The sequence below is a fragment of the Paramormyrops kingsleyae genome, chromosome 19, assembly GCF_048594095.1.
Source record: "Paramormyrops kingsleyae isolate MSU_618 chromosome 19, PKINGS_0.4, whole genome shotgun sequence".
Classification (NCBI taxonomy): Eukaryota; Metazoa; Chordata; class Actinopteri; order Osteoglossiformes; family Mormyridae; genus Paramormyrops; species Paramormyrops kingsleyae.
This window is the reverse complement of record NC_132815.1, coordinates 16,174,167-16,189,909: the sequence shown is the minus strand read 5'-3', so window position 1 is coordinate 16,189,909 and position 15,743 is coordinate 16,174,167. Positions and strand designations below refer to the sequence as shown.

The window sequence follows — 15,743 nt, the reverse complement described above, 5'->3', positions numbered from 1 at the left end:
ATATGACCACATCTCACCATATGGAGAGACCAATCATTATGTTGATATCGAGTTTTATTTTCTCCTCAGTTTCTAGCACTGCTGCTCGCTCAGACTATGTTCATATACAAACGTTCTACGATTACCAGTGACGCCAATGTATAAGAAAATGCCACCTTGTTTGAAATATATCCCCTATCACGTGAATATATTGAAATGTAGCCTGATTGAATCATGCCAGATACATAAAAAATCAGCTTTTATTATATTTAGAGATTTCGTGAGTTTTATAGGATTCATTTTCCTGGCAGGTAGTAAAATTGTAATTATCTGATGTGGTCTGACACAAAATTGTTTAAAAAATTGAATACATAATGGAGGACAATATATCTGAAGTGAAAGAGTTAATACTTTATCAATGTGGCATGTCAAGCTATTTGCTTAATTGTGCATGTCAGTTATCTACCATTCTTAATGCTGCAGGTTCCTATAATCTAAGCCTGAATTAACTGTCCCTCAGGTTATTTGGATCTGGTGTAACTTTACTGCTCCCTTTTATGTAATCTTAATCCTTTCATTTTCAGAAATTCACTGCTATCATATCAAAGTGGAAAACTAGTGTTTTATAAGTTATAAAAGTCTTCATTAAGGTAGCCTATGTACTGAATATTTGCACTGCGCAGTATTTTACTGCTTGTAGGACGCAGCAAATTTACACACCAAACCTCTATATTTCTGCTTTCTTCAGCAGGCTGTTCGGTACAGAACAAATGGCTTCACGGCTTCTGTTTTCTACATACAGCCTTCTCTAAGCAACACTTAAAGATCATGTCGGTGTTTAATGAATCACCTCAAATGTATGCATCGGATACTAACTCTGGCCAGACAAACTGAATTCTAATGCGATCACATGGTACGTGGTATGTCTAATTAAGGGTACTGTTAAGAAATTATTAGCCTTACATGCTGTTATAATGCTCACACAGAGCATTTACATTTTAGAATAATTCTGCTGCTTATAGCAATTTGTGACAAACTGCTGTGAACCATATAGCCCAGAACTACCAATATGTTATTATTCAGCTGACCATTAGAGTCAATGACACCTGATCATTCTGTATGAACAGAGTAAATAAAAGTGACAGAAATCATGTTGGTATAATCAATGGACTCAGTGTTTTTTTTTTAAGAAGCACTGCCGGCCACCAGCACCCTCCTCTAAAAGAGAAGCAGCCAGAATTTCATATCTGTGTATTTTCTGAGAGCATTTTTTTGAGGTCAGACACCTTCAGTCTTGAATTTTAATGCATGAGTCATCTTGAGACTGGTGTACTGATGGGCTGCATTAATTCAAGGTGGGCTACTCCCTATAGCCTATGTTTCATATGGGGAGGAGGGGAAGCTGATGTAATCAGCATAGAGAGAAGCCAAGGCCTTATGTTACAGCAATGTGTGTAAGTAGGAAAAACAATGTGAAACAAGAAATTTATTCAAATAAATTCATTATCCATCTCTAGCTGTTTATCCAGTATAGCATGGTTGGTGGTGGTGGGGATGGAGCCTGTTCCAGGCAGCAGAAGGTAAGGAAACACACTGGACATTATAGCAACCCATCACAGAGCACACACATGTAAAGTCTATGTGAAGCCTCCGTCCTGGAAGTGTGTGGAAAGGGCCACCAGTCTGTTATGTAATACCTGATTTTTAGAACAGTAAATAATCTTGGAGACTGTTTTTGTTTTTAAATCATCTCTAAAGATGACTAAATTCTATATATTATTTAATCTAAGCTAAATCTGATTTGCTCAAAAAAAACAAACAAAAAAAACAAGTTAACACACAATCTAATTATGCAATCAGATGGGAGTCAGGATGTAAACATTAAACTTGAGAGAACCAATAAAGCTGGGAAAGGTATGGAGACAGTCAGACTGGGATCCTCAGCGCAATGAAGTATTCTCAAATAACATAAGCTATATTCACTCTGCAACTGCAGGCTACACATGCCTAAATAAACTAGGCAGATTAAACTCTCCGTTTTGCATGGTACAACATTTTAAAAATCGACTAATTTTAAAAGTCAGTTTTTTCAAATTAAAATTACGACCCCACTAATCGCTGTAAACCTTCATGATGTTCACAATGCATTTTAAAGTTAACAAGTAATGGGTTATATTTTTAGTTTCACGTGGGATTTTGAAAGAGCACAAAACGCATTTTATATTTACGATCTCGTGGCGCAAAACAGCAAAAAGCAGCAGATGAGCCTCAACGCAGGACCACTGGGCACGCGCCAAAGCGAGCGAAACAGCCAAGGTTGCCTGGTAACCGATCTGGGCCGTGATCTGGCACGTGAACAAGGCGATGCCCGCTTGTACGCTAAGCTTTATAAAAAGCAACATCTCTTTTCTTAGTGAAAACACGCACACGATGATATATCAACATGTTTGAAATGCTAATGCAAAATACTGCCTGAAATCGTTGCATTTTTACTTAGAAATGTTTTAATTATCCGCTCTGCAATTTTGAGTAAAATACCTTAACCATTATCATATACACAACGATTTTTGGCCACGTGTGAAATTTGTGGCAGAACATCAGATACAGTTAACAGGTCACATAATACATGAATATAATTTAAACGTATTTAAAACAGGGTGCGCAGATAATCCATGTCAGGGAGGACACTGAGCCTGGACAGGATTTATAAACGACCATTTCAGTTAAAAAAGTATTTCCTTAAGCGCTGCATTCTTGCTGTGTGCTGACTGATCCGTTTCCTATAATCATGCATGTGTCACTAATGTTAATATAGAAGAGCTGGATGAGTCTTTTAATCAGGAAAACAAACCAGTCAACGCATAGGAAGAACCGAACAATTTAGCCAAGAAAAGGAGCCTTTCAGTTTTAAAGTAGTTTGTAAAACCAGAAGTAGCACAAAGTGCTGACATGGATTAACTGGTCATCCTATTTTAAACCATAAGGTATATCACACGGTCCCCTACTCCGGAGAAGAGGAATACAGAGAAATTTGATGATATTCACGGAATAAAAACATCATCCATAATGACTTACACAAAACAAAAGGAGGCCGTTTTAACGTTTACTAAGCGACGTACGGAGTCCACACTCTCGCACCCCAAAATCATAGCGAATCCGGACACGCGAATTTCTGGGGTGGCAACTACGCACCTCAGAGGTTCCTAACTGATTCAGTCACAATGATCCTTAAAAAAATAAAACCCCTTTCAGAAATAAGACTTCAGTATAAAAATATTTATTGCATATTTGAATACTTCAAATTCTTTCACTAGTACTTGAATACTTTCAATACCTCAAAGTTTCACAGATAAATGTTAAAATGATCTAGTGTTGTGAATCTTACTCCTTAACACTGACACAATAGCACCACCTTGTGTCACGTAAAGGCACTAACTGTCCAACGTCATGAAAATATTCTTAAAAGATTGCTTTCGGCTTCCTACACTCAGTTTCCAGTGAAACTTCCAACAATAATCACACAAACACAGCTTTGACATTAAGGTTTTATGAAATTGACTAATTTTACCCAAATTGTGTACCTATATTTTACATAAGAGCAATACAACTGCAATGCAGCACAAACAGTGCCTGAGGTAACATTTTTAGTGCTTCGAGAGGGAAGGTGATCAATGTAAATTGCATGACAGCACAGAATAAAGTAAAATTTTGGCTAAATTTGCAATACACTTAACCCCCCACCCCCCCAGCACTCAAAAGAAGGAAAAAAATATCAAAAGAATAACAGTCTAACGCAGATGGTACCCTACATGATGTCACTGAAGGCAAGAGAGACGTCGCTCCAGCTGGAGCTTCCTGGGGAGGTCACAGGGGACACGAGACTGCTCTCCAAAGACAGAACGGGAGACCCCTGGCTGCTGCCTGACGAGGGCACCGGGGACTCATGGCTACTTTCTGACGAGGGGACCAATGATACAAGGCTGTCATCATCCACAGAGAGGATCGGGGACACTCGGCTGCTCTCTGAAGAGGGGATCGGGGACACTCGGCTGCTCTCTGAAGAGGGGATCGGGGACACTCGGCTGCTCTCTGAAGAGGGGATCGGGGACACTCGGCTGCTCTCTGAAGAGGGGATCGGGGACACTCGGCTGCTCTCTGAAGAGGGGATCGGGGACACTCGGCTGCTCTCTGGAGAAGGGATCGGGGACACTCGACTGCTCTCTGAAGAGGGGATCGGGGACACTCGGCTGCTCTCTGGAGAGGCGTTCAGGGACACAATGCTGTCATCGTCCAGAGAGGAGTCTGGGGACATGATGATGCTGTTGCTCTCTGAGGATGAGATGTCACTGCTGCTGACTATTAGGAAGCTGCTGCTGGGGCTGGTCTCAGGGGTAATGGGTGCTGCTACATCCAGGGCTAAAAGAGAGGCAAGGACAGAAACAGACAGACGGACAGAGGGGGAGCCGGACAGAGGGGGAGCCGGACAGACAGACAGACAGACGAGGTTATTTTGGCCAATGTTCAATCTGTCCTTGCACAGGCTCTCTCAGAAATCTAAACTTGATGAACATTCCTTAGACTGTCAGTTTAATAATAACTGAAGCCCTTTCAATAAAAAAACCAAAGATTTCCTTGATACCCAATGTGTGCTTGATGTCAGACCAACACACACACAGGCACACAAACAAACAGTATGTCTAGTCAGGCTGGTCCCCGTCATCCTACACCGAACTTCACAGATGTCTATTCCAGATGGACAGTCAATGCTTCTCATGCAGAGCCCAGTCTCTTTTTTGAGGTGGGGGGGAGCTGTTGCTCACTATAATCTAAGGTAGTGCTACACAATATCACATCGCAATTACATGGCATATGCACAATAATCACCAGGGCTTTAGATGACAGGCGTTAACGTTTGTCCAGACGCCGGCTTTTCGGTACTATATAGACGTTTACTTACACCCACAATTTGGTAAGCAGATTAGTAGTACGCTTAAAATATTAATCAGATGCAAAAACTAGCACACACTATAAGTTTGTCGCATCCCTATTTTTATTAAATGTGTCGGACTTTAAACTGCATAAAGTACCTCCACACCAGAGACACCTTTTTTCTCCTATAATATCTTCTTTTAAAAGATGTTATGGCTGCTGATCTGTCCCTTTCTTCACCGCCACTTCAGTGCTTATGGGCTTCCATGATTTACCAAAATAGCAGCATGCAACGTGCTCTGCTAACAAAATTTAATAAGCATATACCGAATTAGGGCTGAACGATTTGGGGAAAATATCTGACGTTTCTGACAGATATTGCGATTACGATTTGTGATATAATTTTTTATATGTTAAGCTTCAGTTCAATATTACCACGAGATAATATTTTGATGGTAACCGGTCTATATTCTATAATCGAGAGTGCCACACACCCCCTTTCCAGCGACCTCATGACCCCCCATGCTCTCCCAATTTTTGTGCTAACTTCACAGGAAGAGTCACCAGAGACATGAATGTCGCTGTCGAGGTAAGTGATCTCTCAACGAGGTCGACATTCTCCCCGCAGACAGACAAAGTACTGATGGCTGCGCCTAAGAAGTCATTAAATGTCTGGATCTTAGTCTTTATCCAGGACATCAGCAATCCCAGACACTCAGACTCCTCGTTGAGTCTCTCGAGAGCCCCGATCAGAGCCTCCATTGACTCCGCTAACATCACAGCATCGTCGGCAAAGTCAAGATCAGTAAATCTTTCTTCACCAACGGACGCCCCAAAGCTGCTGGACCCCACGACCCTGCCCAACACCCAGTCCATACAAACACTGAACAAAGTAGGAGCACGAGCACATCCCTGGCGAACCCCAAAGTCAACTGGAAAGAACGCAGAGGTTCTCCCTCCACTCTGCACAGCACTCACAGTACCAGTGTACAGGCCGGCCAAGACGTCCAGCAACTTCAGGGGATCCCGCAAAGTCTCAGGAAGTCCCACAGGGCAACTCTCTCGACTGAGCCAAATGTTTTATAAAAATCGACAAAGGCTGCAAAGAACCTCTGTCGATATTCGCACTGGCAATACCAACACAACCTTCGGCAACCTTCAGGGTCTTATCACAGAAGGTCTCCCACATCACATTAGTCAGCAGTCGCACCAAAGTCTGCAAGTTCCTCACACAAACTGCGTGCAAACTTCCACACAACTTGATCTTGTAGTCTGGCCAAGTCCAACCTCATTCTCCTAGTGAGTGGTAGCGTACTGGATCCAAACAATCTTCAGAGTAGCAACAACAAGTCTCTGGTCAGAATTCACAAACTGGGCACTTCTGTAGACCCTGCAGTTCTGCAGGAGCCTCCAGCGTCTGCCCACAAGGATGTAATCAATCTCCTTCACCACACCACCAGTATTGGAGTACCAAGTCCAATGATCCGGTTCAGGGCGTTGGAACCAGGATCCAGCGATCCGCAGCCCCTGACCTTTCGCAAGGTCAAGGAACATGGAGCCACTTTCACCCTGGTCTCCAGACCCATGGGGACCAACACAATCCTCATAGCCAGCCCTGTCAGTGCCAGTGGTCACATTGAAGTCACTCATGACCAGAGCAGCATCACCTCATGCGCACCCTTCAACCACCGAGCGAAGTTGCGAGTAAAATGTGTCCCTCAACGAGACATCACTCACCGCGGTCGGAGCATGCACTGAGACAACAGACAAGACACCCAAGGAGTGCCTTAGCCTGAGTCTCATAATACGCTCGTTGAAAGGAGTAACATCAGACAGCATTGGGAGGTGCTGATCCGCTACAGCAAAAGCTACTCCCTTAGTTTGGCAGCCATCAGAGACCAGACCAAAAGATTTGGCCTCTCCCCAGTCTGTGTACCTCAGAGTGTGCCGCCACTGAAATGCGGAGTTTACGAAGCTCCTCCAACAGCTGACAAAGGTGGTCATCTTGCTGGTGGGATAAGACGTTCCATGCGCCTACCCCGGATGGACCACCTCAAACTGGGACCCAAATGCCACCATGCAGTAGGTGCCTCAGCACCACACCAGCCGTGATCCTTAACAAGTCTGACCCAACGGTTTCAACTCTTCCGGGGATGAGGCTCCCAAAGGCTTTCCCCCATCCCCTTCCTGTGGGCGGCTGCAGCAGAGCTACTCCCGTGGAGAGTAGAAGGGTATCGTTCCTGTTTATTCCAAGCTGTTGAGAGTTGTTTTACGGTGGCTGGAGTGCCAATCTCACCACCAACCCCCAAAATTTTCCCCTGCAAGTGGGAGGACTGCTTGCTGGGCCGGATGCAGTTTAACGTCATACTCCGACAAATATAAAACATATGAGAAAACATCATCAGTGTCACTTTTTACGATGGCCTATTAACAAAGATGGTGTGATACGCAGAAGTACGTTGTTGCTGGTGGTTAAAGGTTGCGGCAGAACTCCGACCAAGAAATAAATAAATTCACTTACAGCTTAGCAGCAGTATCAATATCAATTAGCTTTGGGTCATACGTTCTGTCTGGTGCATGTGCTAAATCACAGCCTTCGTGATTTGCTAATCGCACTGTATCAAATTGCGATTTTGATTTCAAATCGATAAAATTGTTCAGCCGTGTGCCGAATTTATACAGATTATTAACTTTCAGGCGTTACTATACACATCTCATTAATATTTGAGGCGTATTACTAATCTGCTAGCCAAATTGTGGGTGTAATTAAACGTCCATATAGTACCGAAAAACTGGTGTCCAGACAAATGTTTAAACCCATCATCTAAAGCCCTGGTTATTGTTGCGCATGCAGCCTATAATCGCAATTATATTACAATGTGATATTGTGCAGGCCTAAACTATGGGCATTCGCGGGGCTGACTGGAGAAGTTCCGCCCCTCTTGGCACGAGCACAGGAGAAGAGCGGTGAGTCGGCACACACCTCTCACCTTCCCGCTGCCTGAGGAGGGCCTGCCGGTGCTGCCTCACTTCGGTGCCCAGCTTCTCCACCACGCGGTCAATGCAGTTGTCCAGCACCAGGGAGCGGGACTGCGACGCAATGGCCTGTCGGCAGATGGGACACTCGTTCCGGCGCTTTCGCCACTGTCCGATGCAGTGGAGGCAGAAGCTATGGGCGCAGTTCAGCGTTACAGCCTGTTCCAAAAAAACAGTCACGTCACAAGGCCTTCTTCCAAGTCAGCGACATGCCCTGGTTAGTTTTTCATGACTGGCCATTTACAGACATAGGTCAGATTACAGATTCTGCAAAAAAGCACAACAGCCGGACCCTCCAGGGCGTTAGTATGATCAGTAAGTTTGATATGTCTGCTGATTGGATTCCCAGGAGGGCTGCTGCTGGTAGAGACCCTCATGGAAGTAAGGAGTTACCTCAATAAAAAGCTCAGAGCAGATGATACACTGAAGCTCGCTTTCCAGAACCTCCGTCATCTGAGATACCACTTCTTGTTTCTGAGCCCAGGCTTTTTCCTTCTCCTGCAAGACAAGGGTGTCAGGGTCGTACCATTTATGACATCTCATGGTGAACGCTGCGTACCGGGTATTCGCTGCTGTACCTCAAGCTCCTTATCTTTAGCCTGAAGGATCTCTTCAAAGCCCTGACGAGAAAGCTTCAGCTCCTCAATGAGCTTCCTGTGCTGTTAAAGTGACAAAGGGGTTTACATCAGCCTTGTCCTACCAAAGCCCCAGAGCCCTTTCCCTACCTCAAGCAGCGTGTTCTCCAATTGCTTCTTCAGACTCTCCCGTTGTTGTTTTTTCTCCATCTTAGAGAGAGACCAACACGTCATGAAGTAATGTATGCACAATTCAACAGACGTAAGAATCTGACAGTTAAACAATTATCAGGAAATATATTTAATTGCACAGATAAGACAAGACTGTCAATCAGGGGGTACTGTGTGTCTTAATTTTCATTGCCTGTGATCAGAAGGTCGCTGGTTTGCGCCTCAATAATCACATCTTGAAGCTTCAAACTCAACTGTATATACAGCTCTTCAAAAAATTGAGACCACTATTTAAATCTTGGTTTAATCCTGGCACCACTGGCAGAATGCTACACTGCGAAGCAGGCTGCATCTAGGCTCAAAGTTTCTAAGATGACAGTACACAAGAACAAGGTGAAGCAGGAGACACTGGCAATGACCAAAAACCAGCCAGGTAGAGGGCAGAAATAACTTTCTAATGCCAGGGATGACGGTCAACTTATTGTACAGTGCCTCATAAATGTGAGGATAACATCAAGTGACCTTCAAAAAGAATGGGAAACATTAAGTGGTGTGAAGTGCACTGCTATGACAATTCATAACAGGCTCTTAGAAGCGGGATTGAAGACCCCTAAAGTTAGGAAGTAGCCCTTCATCAATGAGAAGCAGGGTAGAGCCAGGCTAGAGTTTCAAAAAAAAAAAAAAAAAAAAAGGATACTTTACACGGAAGCATACCCATAATTGAGAAATGAGTGAAACTGAAAATTATGCCATAGTCTCTGATATTATTGTGCTAAATATAGGTACTTTCTATACTTTCTATATCAAACCCCAAAGTAACCACTCCGATGCACCGAGACATTTCTGTTTAAATGCTGCTGGACCATGCCGGTTTATTTTTGCATAATTCACACTGCAAATAATAATAAATAATAATAATAGATTTTATTTGTAACGCACTTTACATTTAAAATAAATCTCAAAGTGCCACAAAATAAGTCAGCCAAATACTGTACTGTGCATTAGCCTAAGGTAGCCAAAGAAAATGATCATTATGTTGATGTAAATCTATGCTATTATGTCAAAGTGTGTTAGCTTAGCCATTTCTAAACGTCCGCTAAAGTCACCCCAGGATTTACCTCAACCATCCAATACACCCATGTATTTTTTGACTTGGACACAAGCACACCTCGCATAGCTAATTAACATCTCATTAATTTGTAAAATTATGTTAATTATTTAAGGGAGCTGATGGTGAAATTTAATAAATACGTGGAATGGCTGAGGTGCCCCTGAAGAGAGGTTTGGGAACTGAAGTGGTCTTCATCCAGTCAGTAACTGTCTGGAGAACAGAAGAAATTCTTACTAGTTTTTTTATTGTGTTACTCTGAATTTGCATATGTTCTAATGTTAAATTGTGCTTTTTTTCTGAACAAATGTGCACTTACTACCCAGATAAACAGCTTTAAACACTTTGTTTGCCTGCTTAAGACTCTGGCACATTTCTGTAAATGCTCCCCTGTATGAGAAAATGCCAGACCACCAACTGTTCAAGCCCTCATCAGCTGCCTTGATTTCCCTGCCTTCCCTACATTCAATTCGACTTTCCCCTAGGCATCACTATCTCCAATGCACGTTAATAACAGACTGAAAATGAAAGTCCTGTAATACAGGCTGTCCGCGGGTTATGAACAACCAACTTACAGACAACTTGTACTTAGGAACGGACAGCCATAAAGGATATTCTACTAAAAATTAGGCTTAAATACAATGATTTGTAATAGCGAATACACACACAACTTCGTGACGCTCATGAAAACATCACGCAACTTCAACAAGTCGTTGGCTTGAAATACAGTACAGTTTTATTATGATTATTAAACAGATCATTTTGAAGATCAATTTAAGAGCTAATTTAGACTCTTAATATTAGTCTTACGGCCCACTAATCTGGCACCCTGTTGTCAGTGAGGGATATATGGAATCTCAAATCTTAGGCAAAGAAAATGTTTAAATGATCTTCATGTTGGTGTAAAACTATGATGTCTGTCAGTGTGTTAGCTTTCAAATTTCAATACCTCTCATAACATCAGACCAGTATTTTCAGCAACCATGCCACACACCCATGTATTTCTTGAATTGATCCCATTGCACATTTTGCATGGCTAATCAATACCTCACTGGTTTTTCAGAACTAATTTAACTAGTTAATTGAACTGGTGGTGAAATTTAGCAAACGCAGGCAATGGTTGAGATGCCCCTCTGAAGAGGTTTGGGAACCAAGGCGGTGTCTTCAAGCCATTCAGCAAGATATCAGGAACTATTTGGAGGACAGAATAAATTCTTGCTAGTTCTTATTGTTACTCTTCATTTTCATAAGGTCTAATATTAAATTGTGTTTTATTCGGAGCAAATATATACTTTCCATGCAGATAAATAGCTTTAAACGTTTTCTTTGACTGCCTAAGACTTTTGCACAATACTGCACACCCACCACTGCTCCCATGGCATGACAGACCCGCTTTACTGCTCACCTCCAAGCGCTTCTCCTCCTCATAGAAGGACTTCTCCAGCATATTCACCCTATGCACCTGTGCCTCCTGCAGGCTTTTCAGTTGCAAGTGCAGTGCACTTTGTTGCTGCAGCAGCTTGCTCATCTCCTCCTGCTGGCCGGGGCTCTCTGCCTGCAGGCCGGCCACCTGTCGCTCCAGCTCCAGCAGTTGGTTCCTCATCATCTGCATGTTCTGGTTGTGCTGCTGTACACAGGCTATCCCCGAGCTGCCATCAGAGAGTACACGCGACATCCCGGTACTGGGGGACACCTGGCTGGGCCCTGCGGCCTCCAGGGACCTGGGACTTGCTGGCAGGGCACTCCCAATGGGGCACGGCCTGCCCAGGAGTTTATCTGAGGTGGAGCACCGATAAAGCTTGGATTGTGACTCAGCGGGAGCAGAGGTCTCCTCCACAGCAAACTTTCGTTTAGCCTTCCTAGATTTGGAGCCCGCACTGTGCTCCTTGGCCAATAAGGACGACAAGAAGGGATCAAGAGTCCGCAAGAAGTCCCGCACCAGCACGTACTCAAACTCCACCCGCATGCCGTCGACAGGAACGCCCAGCTTGATTGAGTCCCCAACACTGAGGATCACTGCCTTCTCAGCTGGGATCCGTTCCTCATTCACCCACACACCATTGAGGCTCTGAGATAAAATTAAAGAAGTAATCAGGTCATGGTTATTCATATAGCATTCACAGCATCATACAAAGCTAGCATAGCCTTACCGTTTTATCAGTCACTGTCCACTGGCCATCATCGTTCTGCTTAAACAGACAGTGCTTCCTGGATATCATTAAAGGACATGTCGAGGAATATATCTGGTAGGTGACATTCAGACCACGTCCAAGTGTAACCTGTAAACACAACAGATGCCTGGAAGTAAACCTGAGTGTGTCCAATCAGTCTACAACTCTCATGGTCCAGTCTAGACTTTAACAATGGGACAGATTCATTCATTCATTCATTCATTCATTCTTAGGCCCACAATGAATTTTCCTCCCATGCTGGGCAAGCAAAGGTTCAGGAGCAAATTGCAATTTTATTACAAGCATCATGAAGAACTTTGTTCAGACAATTTTGTGTGAATTTCAGTCTATAGTTGACATTATTAAAGATCCTCCTGTGACACTTGCCACAGCCACTCATCTGATTTTGATAACCGCTCACACAATGTCCTGCAGTTGATGCAGGAAACACAGCTCATGGAGTTGGGTACACACTGAAAGGAATTCCTGTCCAATAAAGAGTGCTCATGCGCACTGGCACCTTGGTACTGGAGTCCAGGGGAATATGTAAATTCCAGCCACCACAATCCAAGGGGTGGGAAATTAACCAATGACTCAAGAGGTACCAGGCAGAATAGAATATTTCTTCAGAACTAAAATAAATTGTGACCCAAACCTAAAGAATTTGTACAGTTTTGTACATGAAGAATCTTTGCAATAGTTGTGACCAAGGATTTCCATAAGCCAAATGAACACTTCACTGCTCATTGTTTAATGTATAAGTCTCACCTATTATAGCAACAAAACCTGCTGAAAACAAACAAACACACACACACACACACACACACACACACACACACACACACACACCCCAACACCAACCAGAGACAATCTATCTGCACACAGAACGAGGTAGAGCAGCATAGTCTTATGGCAAAGACATGTGGTACGTCAGGATAACAGAAAAACGGCAACACCAGTCCTGAATCCACACTAAAGCAGATATCCAGCCACCGCGTCCCACATCAGTCTAAATGTTATGTGTACTAAGATGATAAAATGGGCTTATGCGTCTGCCAAGAGTGGTGACTGCTAACCGGCTGCCCAACTTGGAAGAACAGACAATTAAAGTATCCTTCACTAAATAAAGTTATTCCAGTTAGCGGCTACCTCTGTATCTTCCGGCAGCCGGAGCCACTCGGCATTCTTTCCGACTCGCTTCAAACACCATATTTCTTTGTCTGTGGAGCTACTGCTCTCGGCAGCTGGGGGCTTCGATACACCTTCCTGCTCCATTACGTCCACATCATGTTCAAAACACTGGCAGAAAAAGACCAAACTCAGCGACATCCATTTTCTACTTCTAGTCCGTTACAGCGACACAACGGAAATGACGCAAAGGAAAAGCGTCACCACTTCCCGTGATGCATCGCTCTTGAACGTTATACTCATAGGTTATACTCACATAATTTGATGAATTTAATTCATTGATAATCGTAACGCATAATCAAAGGGAACGTTATGTGAAAGTCTTCTAAATGGAGGCAGAGAACGTTGTGTAACGTTAATGGAATGTTATTTCTAAGTTTTGCATTTTAAGAAAGGATCTGCCGATGTCAGCCTGAACATCCCGCAATTAATGTTGACAATTGTTTTATAGTAGAACATTTTATGAAAATGCTACATATATACCTGTATATTGCAAATACACCGTCCAGTCTCGAGCACATTATCATTGAAGTAAAAAGCGTCAGTGTTACCCGCTGTTCTACCATGTCCTTTGTTTGAAGTTATTTTGCTGGTAGCAGTTGTAATAAGTAGTAGGCCAGTGTTCTGGGAACATCTGGAAAACTGGCCAATTTGAACGTTTCTATTTCGTTCCTAGAACGAAAAATAGCGCGGGTAGTCGCATCAAGCATTTATGTTTTTATACAATTTTATTGAAAAAGAGCTCAGATATTTATAACACTTTCAATTACACACAAGCGCTACTCCCGAAGCACACATCTGCGAGTCCTTCAAAATGAATAACATCTTTTTCAAATGTAACCGGGCAGTATACATGCCTGGGGCCTGTATCACGAAGCCAGATTTCTTACTTAAATGTATAACTTGTACGATTTAAGATACCCAAGTTTAAATGGACTTTATCTTCGTTTACTTCTGACAAGTTACAAATAAAAAGAATAGCAAAATGTTCTCAATAATAGCAATCAGAGGTGGCTCAACAGAGACAAAAACATCGCCATTTGAACTTTGCCCAACCAAGTACAAATGAACAAAAACAAATGCACAAAATAGGTGAACACAAAAATTCTCAGTGATGTCAACATCATTAATAGTTGATCATTTGTTGCTTTCAAGATTCAGCATATTTTAGTACACCAGGCAAATTTTATGATTGATCTCATTGTCACATGATTGGCATTGGTGGAGTTTTTTTGTTCAGCCTAGTTTTTTTACTCACCAACTTAAATATTTATATTTGCCCTAAACTAGGGGCTCAACAGAGGCACCATAGCAGATTCAGAGGTGTAAAACTTTCACCGAAATTGGAAATGAACTAACTACCACTAGATGGCAATATTATAAAAGACATTTCTGTTTTCAGAAATCTGCGGAGTGTAGATGTAAAATCTGAAAGTATAATGGGTTCAGGTTATTTTTATCTCTACAATAATAATTACAACAACAAAACTCTCTGAGTTACCTTAACAATAAAATTGTAATGTGAATTAACAGCCAATTTGGAAAGACTGTCCCAGCGTGTCCAGGGAAAATATTCACAATCCCCAGGTACCAATAAAGTTTAATAAGAGCGTTATTTTTAATAGCTAATCTACCTTCTGGATCAGAATTCTCATTAGTGGCTGTGTGGTCTTTATCCTACCACAATGATTTAGGCCTACTTATACACTTTCAAAGCCAGCCTGATTTGTTGACTACTGATTTGTTGATCCTTGTACAGCATTTTGGTGCAGTGTTACAACTGCTGTAAATGTGCTATAGAAATAAACTTGACTTGACTTTGATCAGAGTACACTGTGAGAAATTGTAATTGAGGTACAGATAAAGAATCTACAAGAACTAATTATAAATTATGTTTGTTGTGTATGTGTTTGTAAAATTCACCATTTATAAATAGTATGATCCAAAACTGATTTAATATCAGTGTGGGGGCTAAATTTTATACTCATAAATTGAACTACTGAATTTTAAATTTTGTTTTCATTGGGTCTTCGTTAATGGTCATATTTAAAATTACATGTGTTGTTATGCAGTTGTTTCTATAATATGGGCAGAAAGTGATTCTTATGATCAATACAAACAAGGTCAACTACAGGGACTCATTTGGCTGTTATTTGTTACCATTGCAGGTTTTCTCTCGAATAACTCTCATTACTCTACCCTCCAAAAAATAAAAACATTAATCTGCAACTAAAAAACAGGAGGTGTGACACTGAGCTTTACATGCACAAGTAACTTAATTAGTAACAGAGTTAAGCCTACTAGTACAAATCATGAACATAGTAACCACATGAAATGCATAAACCATTATGATGAACAAACATGGAACCAGTATGTACCATTTAGTTTCTGATTAATTTATACATTAAGTACTTCATACATTAAGAGTGTGTTACTACATTATTTGTGCCCCCTCAAGTAAAGTGTCACCGAAGATTAAAGTAAGAAGTGTAGGGGAAATGCACTATATGGACAAGAGTATTGGGACACTTGGAACGTTTACGACATCCCATTTTAAATCCATTGGGATCAATATGGAGTTGGTCC

The 15,743-nt window shown here is 42.2% G+C and overlaps 1 protein-coding gene across 2 annotated transcripts; it reads right to left on the bottom strand.

Moving 5' to 3' along the window:
- Positions 1-3,240: 3,240 nt before the first annotated feature.
- rnf8 (ring finger protein 8, E3 ubiquitin protein ligase) lies at positions 3,241-13,364 on the bottom strand. 2 transcript variants are annotated; one of them, XM_023799754.2, is made up of 8 exons: positions 13,119-13,364; positions 11,949-12,077; positions 11,204-11,866; positions 8,670-8,729; positions 8,523-8,603; positions 8,338-8,442; positions 7,899-8,103; positions 3,241-4,395 (listed from the first exon to the last, which is right to left on the bottom strand). In XM_023799754.2, the coding sequence occupies exons 1-8, from the start codon at positions 13,296-13,298 to the stop codon at positions 3,785-3,787; spliced, it is 2,034 nt and encodes a 677-aa protein (XP_023655522.2). In that variant the 5' UTR covers positions 13,299-13,364; the 3' UTR covers positions 3,241-3,784. The 2 variants fall into 2 exon arrangements, with proteins under 2 accessions (XP_023655522.2, XP_023655530.1); XM_023799762.2 differs by having other exon boundaries at positions 4,227-4,395; positions 7,892-8,103.
- Positions 13,365-15,743: the final 2,379 nt, after the last annotated feature.

Bases quoted from the DNA above. Each gene is read 5' to 3' on its own strand.
- rnf8 (XM_023799754.2), bottom strand. From the start codon at position 13,298: ATGTCGCTGAGTTTGGTCTTTTTCTGCCAGTGTTTTGAACATGATGTG. The intron at 8,730-11,203 runs GTGAGCAGTAAA...TCTCTCTCTAAG, and splicing joins AGGAGGAGAAGCGCTTGGAG to ATGGAGAAAAAACAACAACG. The intron at 8,104-8,337 runs GTAACTCCTTAC...TTTTTGGAACAG, and splicing joins GCTCTGAGCTTTTTATTGAG to GCTGTAACGCTGAACTGCGC.